An 8,827-nucleotide genomic window follows, 5' to 3' on the forward strand; every position below is an offset into this window, starting at 1 on the left:
TGTATTGAACAGTATACATTTAGAATATTCACATTTAATGTAATTACCAATATATTTCGGTGTCCAATTACCATCTTCTATTTGTTTTCCCTGTTCTATATTCCTTTTCAATTCTTTCCATGTCTTCTTTTGGATTACTAGTAATTTTATTAGCTTCACCTGCCCCCTTCCCTATTGGCCTGACATTTACAAATCCTTTTATTTATTTTTAGTGGCTTTTCTAATAAAGGTTAGGCTTTAGTGGCTTTCCTAATAAAGGTTAGCACTAATAAATTAGTGCTTTAACCTCTTCCCAGTCAATGCCGAGGTCTTAGAACACTAACTCCACTTACTCCCACACAATTTTGTGCTACTGTTATATATTTTAATTCTAAATATATTCTACGTCATGTAAGACATTATTATTAGTTTTTGCTGTTCATATTCATTTAGATTTGTTTTCATGTTTCTTTTTTTTTTTTTCTTTTTGAGATGGAGTCTTGCTCTATCGCCCAGGCTGGAGTGCAGGGGCACAATCTTGGCTCATTGCAACCTCTGCCTCCCAGGTTCAAGCCATTCTCCTGCCTCAGCCTCCCAATTAGCTGGGCTTTCAGGCATGCGCCACCACGCCCAGCTAATTTTTTGTATTTTTAGTAGAGATGGGGTTTCACTATATTGGCCAGGCTGGTCGTGAACTCCTGACCTCAAGTGATCCACCTGCCTCGGCCTCCCAAAGTGCTGGGATTACAGGTGTGAGACACCATGTCCGGCCCAAGTTTAATTTTCTTTGCTCTTCAAATCTTCTGCATCTCCTAATTTCTACCAGACATGGACTGCCTTCTGCCTGATGTATACTCTTTAGCGTTGCCTTTAGTCAACGTCTGCTGGTGACAAATTTTCTGTGTTTGTCAGAGAAGATATTTTGCCTTTTTTTTTTTATAAACAAAACAGAACAAAACAAAACAAAAAAATATCTCACTGTAACACCCAGGCTTGAGTGCAACGGCACCATTACCGGCCACTGCGGCCTCAACCTCCTGGGCTCAAGTGATCCACCCTGGCTGATATTTTACCTTTACTGTTGAGACATTATACTGGATAAATAATTGTATATTTAATGTTAGAACTCTGAAGCTAGCATTCCACTCTAACATTACTCTTCCCCTGACTGACTTTGTGAAATGGGCATTGGAATGCCTGCCCAATCTACCTCACAGTGTTATCATAAGGCTCCAGTAATAGAAGGGGGATATAAAGGCACTTTCAACTACAATGTACCATACTAAAACATAACAAATTAATAGATTAGTTGGAATAAAAGACTATCTAGGACAAAAGTTACACATTAAAGAGGATCTTGCTTGCTAAGAATTGAAAATAAATTGTTTCAAGTTCTTAAACATCGCATTATTTGTATCAATCAAACTTAGTTTCACATTTCTACTTCAAACAAGCAGAGTTACAATTCTTCAGACAATTCTTGTCTTCTCTTCCAACAAAGTAAACAACGAGCCAATTTATGAATTGAGGTTTTCAACCTGCTAACCAAACCACAAACTCATATCTGCACTATATGATGAGGAATCATGGGTTTTATAGTATTTTTAAATGTACATTTACTTGTAAAATGTTTCAGTAATTATTTTTCTTCTTATTCAGCTACATGGAACATTCAGAACAGTTACAGATGTGGAGAATTTTATGGGTCAGTTTTGATTAGCATGGAAACCAAGAAACAAGGTAAGGCTGTGATATTCTCCAATAAAATTTCTAATAGAATCGGTAATCTTCAGTTTTCCTTCAATCTATAAAACCTTTAAAAATTTTTCTTTTCCTTTTTTTTTTTTTTTTTTGAGACAGCCTCGCTGTCACCTAGGCTGGAGTGCAGTGGTGCGCTCTCGGCTTAATGCAACCTCCACCTCCCAGGTTCAACAGATTCTCGTGCCTCAGCCTCCTGACTAGCTGGGACTACAGGTATATGCCACCACACCTGATTAATTTTGTACTTTTTTTTTTAGTAGAGACAACATAGGTTTCCCCATGTTGGCCAGCTGGTCTTGAACTCCTGGCCTCAAGTGATCTACCTGCCTCGGCCTCCCAAAATGCTGGGATTACAGGCATCAGCCATTGTGCCCAGCCTTTTTTTTTTTTTTCTTTTAAATAGAGACGAGGTTTCATTATGTTGCCCAGACTGGTCTCAAACTCCTGAGCTCAAGTGATCCTCCCACCTGGATCTCCCAAAGTGGTGGGATTACAGGTGTGAACTACCATGCCAAGCCAATAACCTGTCTTTGTAAGTACCCTTTTAACTATTCATTTTTCATATAACGATAGCAATAAGTTAGGGAACCACAGTAGCTCAAATTAAAAAATAAAAGGTATCTATTCAAACTTCTAAATGTCCAATAATTTTTTATAAGTTAAGATATTTAATGTCATTGAATAAGAATTTTAAAATTGCAATTACTCTCTGGACCTCATCTTCCAAACCTGTAGTTTAAGACAGCAATCTGGCTATGACATGTTACATTACTGGTGCCAGGGCTGATTTTACGGATCTAGTTGGTTAGGTGGGTGTTCCTTTCCTCTTTCACCACTTCTTATGCATACTTCCGCCAACACACACACCACCAAAATACTGTTAGCTCACTTTCAGATGTATGAGTGGTTTTGCTTCTTAATGTAAAACCTTTCACTCTTCATGTTTTCAATCACTATTTATCAATGGTCTTCCACAGAACAAGCAGGTCATTTGTGGTTTGCAGAAAGTTTAACTGGCCTTTAAGTGTCTTTACATGTTTTTAAAAAATAAACCTTAACGTCTAGAAAACATAAAATAAATAAAACACATCAAATTTCTATTTGTGTATTATATGTATGTATTTTATGTGTATAGCCTGTTGATTTAAAATGAGAAGCACTACACATCTTAAAAGAACGAAATAATATATCCGAATTTCATAAGAATAATAACTTGTATGGTTCTTTCCAGAGTCTTTGAGAGTTGTACCATCGAAGGAGGCCTAAGGAACAGGAGCACTCAGCACACTTGAAAACTACCATTGTCACAGTAACTCCATATTCCTGTCTCTGAAACACTTTATGAAAAGCTGGAAAATAAGAGATTGACACTGCTTATAAAACCTAGTAAATATCATATATAAGTATATATATCATATATAAGTATAAAACCTAGCAAATATCATATATAAGTAACTGAAAATAGAACGCTTTTATGGCTAATTTGACAAATATGTTTGATGTTAATCTCTGCATATTTGGCATGGTAGAAATGATGACCTTCAAGTACATGGCAAAATTTAAAAGAGAAAAATTAAGTATAACCAACCAAACTTGCTTCATTACATATAAATACCACTAGGTAAGTCAAGAAAACCTAAAACAATCAGTTGTTACACTTGAGATGCAAAATCTTCATGTAAGTAAGTGGATCACAGTTGTTACTTTAGAAAAAGGCAATACAGAGGTCAACTGAAGACATAATGCTCAGTCATGTGGACACATGATATGTAATGATAAGGGGCATATAATATCTAAAAGTGGTTTCTTGAGTTATGATTCAATCACAAATGTCCACGTTCAGGCTGCTGACAAGTCTGGGAACTATTATTAAATACTGAATCACCCTTCTTTCTTTATTATTTTTAAATAAATACAGATATGTGTCAACCATTCAAATTTTAAAAAATAACAGTCTGGACACAGTGGCTCATTTCTGTAATCCCAACACTCTGGGAAGCCGCAGCAGGAGGATCACTTGAGCCTAGGGTTTCAAAACCAACCTGAGCAACACAGCAAGACCCCATCTCTGCAAAAAATTTAAAAATGAGCTAAGTGTGGTGGCATACACCTGTAGTCCCAGCTACTCACGAGGCAAGGCAGAGGCTGCAGTGAGCCATGATCACACCACTGCACTCTAGCCTGGGCGACAGAGTGAGACCATCTCTCCAGGGGGACAAAAAAAGAAGAAATAGTAACTCTTGGAAAAAAACAAGTACTGCATAAAACGCTGCCTTACCTTCATGACATCTCTATACGACCGAATAGCTGAGATTTTCCTCTTTTCATCCTCTTCATCTTCCGGGCCTTCTTCTGCAGCCTCATAGCCCTCGTCATTGCTGCCATCAGCTTCCACCGTGTTGGCCATGCGGTCGATGAGCTGCTCTAGCGGAGGGCTTAGTTCCCTTTCTTCATTTTCCTTCAAACCATAGTCCAGTGCTTTATAAATGATAATTCCCAAAGATTCAATGACCTGGGAACATTTAAAAAAGTGGTTAGTGGAGATGACTGAAGAGCTTTCTAGGACTAACTGTGAGGCATAAAATGTTTAGTATGTTTTTTTTCCCTTAAACCAACATACAACACATACACAAACCCTTTTCATATTCTCTTAGGTTTATACTTCGTGTTAAAAATCTGTATTTGCCATTCATATATAAAATAATAACCGAGTTGATTTTCCACATGTCCAAAAGGTATTTCTGAGAACAGATATAGTTATCAAAAAATATATCCTCTCAGAACTCTTATGCCAATGTTTATCTATTTAGAGATTCACAGACATCCCAAGTATCTGAAAGACTGAAAACTCAGTTATGGGTAGCAATTAACTTAAGCCTAAACAACAACAAAAATCTATTATATCCATATACACACACTTCTCTAGTTCCATTCAATCACTGAAAACACATCTCCCTCAGATGATGCAAACAAATGAGAGACCTTTTGTAAACCCTGAATTTTCAAGGTAGCTCACAGATATTCCTCCCTACCACCCACCTCCATCAATATTACTACCGGGCGATGGATCTCATGTACCAACAGTAGATACACCACTGTTGCATATACCACCTTGACAACTGCTCCAGACTTTGGCCAATGCAGGAAATCCCACTTTATTTCTCAATACTGCCTTTCTGCTATTAAACAAAAAAATCACATATAAAACCTTTTAATTTTATTGTTTTCTCTCTCTCTCTCATTCTTGCTCTCTCTCTAAAGAACACTGGCAGCCAGCATGGTGGCTCACGCCTGTAATCCCAGCACTTTGGGAGGCTGAGGCGGGCGGATCACTTGAGGTCAGGAGTTTGAGATCAGCCTGGCCAACATGGCCCGTCCCTACTAAAAATACAAAAATTAGCTGGGCGTGGTGGCGTGTGCTGGTAATCCCAGTTTCTTGGAAGGCTGAGGCAGGAGAATCGCTTGAACCCGGGGAAGCGGAGGTTGCAGTGAGCCGACACTGCACCACTGCACTTCAGCCTGGGTGACGGAGCAAAACTCTATCTCAAAAACAACAACAACAACAACAACAGGCAATGAAGCCAAAGAATTAAAATTAAATCCTGACTTTTACCACTAGCCAGCTGCCTCAGGGCAAATCATTTTAGTGATGACTTTTCTCATCTGTTAAATGGGGATGTCAATGATACCTACATTTACTAAGGTTCTGTTAAGACTATGCATGGAAGTACCTGGTACAATATCTGGCTTATTACAGGGACTCAATAATGTTCTCACTGCCCTCTCCTTCCTTCAGCCCACTCTCTTCCAATGTTTATCAGTTACTCCCAAAATAAATACATAAAATCGTTCATTTTCATTACTTCATTTATAGCTGGTAATACTACATTTTTAAAAAAGTGCATCACAAATAAAAACTAAAGTCAGAAGTTTCTAACAAGTTAAACATAAGAGAATCATTGACTGTAGCCCTTAAAAGCACTCACTCATTCAAAATTCTCTACAAAAATTCAAAAATTCTCTACAAAATCTGAAATCTACTTTACCAATGAAATAATATTTTCTCAATACTAGCATTCAAAATGAATATCATGCTTAAAAATTCTTAACTTCCAAGTGTTTAAACAATACTGTTTAAAAATATTTCTTACTGAAAATACGTAATATTTTCACTGGTTTTTACGGTCTGACCCGGCACTGTAGCCATTCTTTTATTTTCTTTATTATTATTTTTTTTCCTTCTTTTGAGACAAGATCTCACTGTCACCTGGGCTGGAGTGCAGTGGTACAATTACGGCTCACTGCAGCTTCAACCTCTTTGGGCTGAGGTGATCCTCCCACCTCAGACTCCCTAGTAGCTGAGAAAACAGGTACACACCACAAGGCCTGGCTAATTTTTTTTGTAAATTTTTTAGAGACAGGGTTTCACCATGTTGTCCAAGCTGGTCTTGAACTCCTGGACTTAAGCAATTGGCCTCCCTTGGCCTCTCAAAGTGCTAGAATTACAGAAATGAGCCACCATGCACTATTTTCTACTACAAAAATGAATTTAAACAATGGATGTTCTAAGTTCCAAGGCAACTGACTACTTCAGTCATCCCTCCTGGCAGGGTCCCAGGACAACCCCAAATTTGTCCACCAGCCTGTTCAGGAAAAGGCACCATTTCAGTGCTTCCCTGGCACAGGGTACACACTGCTCTCACAGCATGTACCCTTCTCACCACAGGCAGGTGCTGCTTAGGGCAAGGATTTTAACTTTCAAAGATGGCAGAGCCTAACACTGTGGTGTGCATTAGGAAAACACTTGTTAAACTGAACCTAGAGCAGTCACTTTAACAATCACAGCGTCCCACTAATGAAAGTCTCAGAAACAAAAAAGTTAGATTACATTCCGTATATAATTTTTTAAGGCTGAGAAGGTCTTGTTGCAATTATTCCCAGTGAGAAATCACAATTAACTGAGTTTTACATGATTGGATGACTCTAACCATCTATATAACCCTATCCTTCTTTTTTTTGTATGTTTTTGTTGTCTTTTGGTTTTTTTGAGACAGAGTCTCGCTCTGTCGCCAGGCTGGAGTGCAGTGGCACGATCTCAGCTCACTGCAATCTCCACCTCCCGGGTTCAAGCGATTCCCTTGACTCAGCCTCTTGAGTAGCTGGCAGTACAGGTGTGCACCACCACGCCGGGGCACTTTTTTGTATTTTTGTAGAGATGGGGTTCCACCACATTGGCCAGGATAGTCTCGATCTCCTGACCTCATGATCCACCCGGCCTCGGCCTCCCAGAGTGCTGGCATTACATGCGTGAGCTACTGTGCCCCAGCCAACGCCACCCTTCTTCCTAGGGAGGGGGGAAAACCCTCTTATATAACCCTATTCCTCCCTCTAGAGCTGGGGGGAGAAAAATCACAAAATCATTGCAAATATCAAAACCAGCAATGGCTTCCAACCATAGCAAAGACCCAAGAATCACTCAGCAAGCTTGCTCTTTTCTCTACTCAGTTAGTTTGCCTACAGGAGTGGATCCATTCTTCAAGAATTCATTTTATATCATCTTTCTCTTTAATCCAATACTCTCTTCTGCCTCTCTAGGGCTCAGCTCCAAATAAAACAATCATTTTCCCACTTTCAAATGTACAAACTTACAGGAATCTATACTTATTTGCCCTTCCTTCCTTTCACAGTGGAGGAGTAGGTTTTCCATTCCAGTGTAAAGGTCAGCCCCACTCTCCTAACCCCTCACACCCTCCAGTGCAATCTCACTTCTGTGCTCCCTTTACAAGCAAACCTCCCGAAAGGGCGGCAGCAATGCTCATGGTAGCAATGATGATCTCATGAGGCTGCAGAAGAAGGCCTGGAAGATGAAGATGAAAAGAAAAAAATCTCAGCTATTCGTTTGTATAGAATCATGAAGATAAGGCAGCAGTTTATGTAGTGCTTGTTTTTCTCAAGAGTTGTTATTTCTTCTTTTTTTTTTTTTTTCTAGAGAGACAGGATCTCACTCTGTCACCCAGGCTAGAGTGCAATGGTACGATCATGGCTCACTGCAGTCTCTGCCTTCTGAGTAGCTGGGACTACTGGTGTATGCCACCACATCTGGCTAATTTTTAAATTTTTTGCAGAGATGGGGTCTTACTATGTTACTCAGGCTTGTTTTGAACCCCTGGGCTCGAGCCATCCTCCTGCCTTGGTCTCCCAAAGTGCTAGGATTACAGACATGAGCCACCATCTGTAACGAGCCCATCTCTCCTTTCTCTCCTTCCATTCACTGTTTCATTCATTTCCATCTAACGTCTTTCCTTCTGAAACCACTGAAACACTAATACTAAGGCACAAACAACCTCTATGTACCAAGTTTAATCCATCCTCATCCTAAATGACTGCTTAATAGCATCCAACACAACTGACTCACTTCTTCCGTTCTAAACACTCTGGATTCTAGATTTTCTCTCAGCAACTACTTCTCAATCTGTCTATAGATCCTTCCTCCTGCAACTGTTTAATTGATGGAGTTCTTCAGAGCGCTCATGCACTCTACTTGCTTCCACAATCTCTTGCAAAGTGCTCTTATATATAGCCAATGCTATAAATGCAGTATGTATTCCGATCTTTCCTTAACTTACATTATTAATCTACAGCTCGTCTCTGGGATGCAGGCAATATATCATATGGTCTACTGAATACTTCCATGTAAATAAGTAATAAGCACCTCAAACCATAATGTTTGTTTATAGTCTACTTTCTCCACTAAAATGTCAGTTCCAGGAGGCCGTGGATCTTGTCTGTTTTGTTCACAGTGTGTTACACAGTACTTTGGTTCATAGCAGATACTAAACAAATATCTCATAATTAAATTGATAAGTTGCTTTATAACAGTAATACATCTACTTCTGAGTTCCTTTTTGTACATATAAAATAAAATATTTAGTAGCAATCTTTTCAAAAAGTTATAGAATTTTATTCTTAAAAGTCTGGGTTGTGGCCAGGCATGGTGGCTCACGCCTGTAATCCCAGCACTTCGGGAGGCCGAGGCGGGTGGATCACGTGGTCAGGAGATTGAGACCATCCTGGCTAACACGGTGAA

At 39.3% G+C, this 8,827-nt stretch overlaps 1 protein-coding gene across 3 annotated transcripts in view; it reads right to left on the minus strand.

Moving 5' to 3' along the window:
- Window positions 1–8,827, minus strand: part of SPIRE1 (spire-type actin nucleation factor 1) — a 220,503-nt gene that overhangs the window by 102,483 nt on the left and 109,193 nt on the right. For 2 of the 3 annotated variants that reach the window (XM_011936632.1, XM_011936631.1), the window contains one exon: window positions 4,019–4,252. The exons of the other annotated variant lie outside the window; for it this stretch is intronic. In XM_011936632.1, coding sequence (XP_011792022.1) covers window positions 4,019–4,252 — 234 coding nt within the window. The remainder of the gene's footprint in view (window positions 1–4,018; window positions 4,253–8,827) is intronic. 3 annotated transcript variants of the gene reach the window in all.

The sequence above is a fragment of the Colobus angolensis genome, unplaced genomic scaffold, assembly GCF_000951035.1.
Source record: "Colobus angolensis palliatus isolate OR3802 unplaced genomic scaffold, Cang.pa_1.0 Scaffold155, whole genome shotgun sequence".
NCBI classification, from domain to species: domain Eukaryota; kingdom Metazoa; phylum Chordata; class Mammalia; order Primates; family Cercopithecidae; genus Colobus; species Colobus angolensis.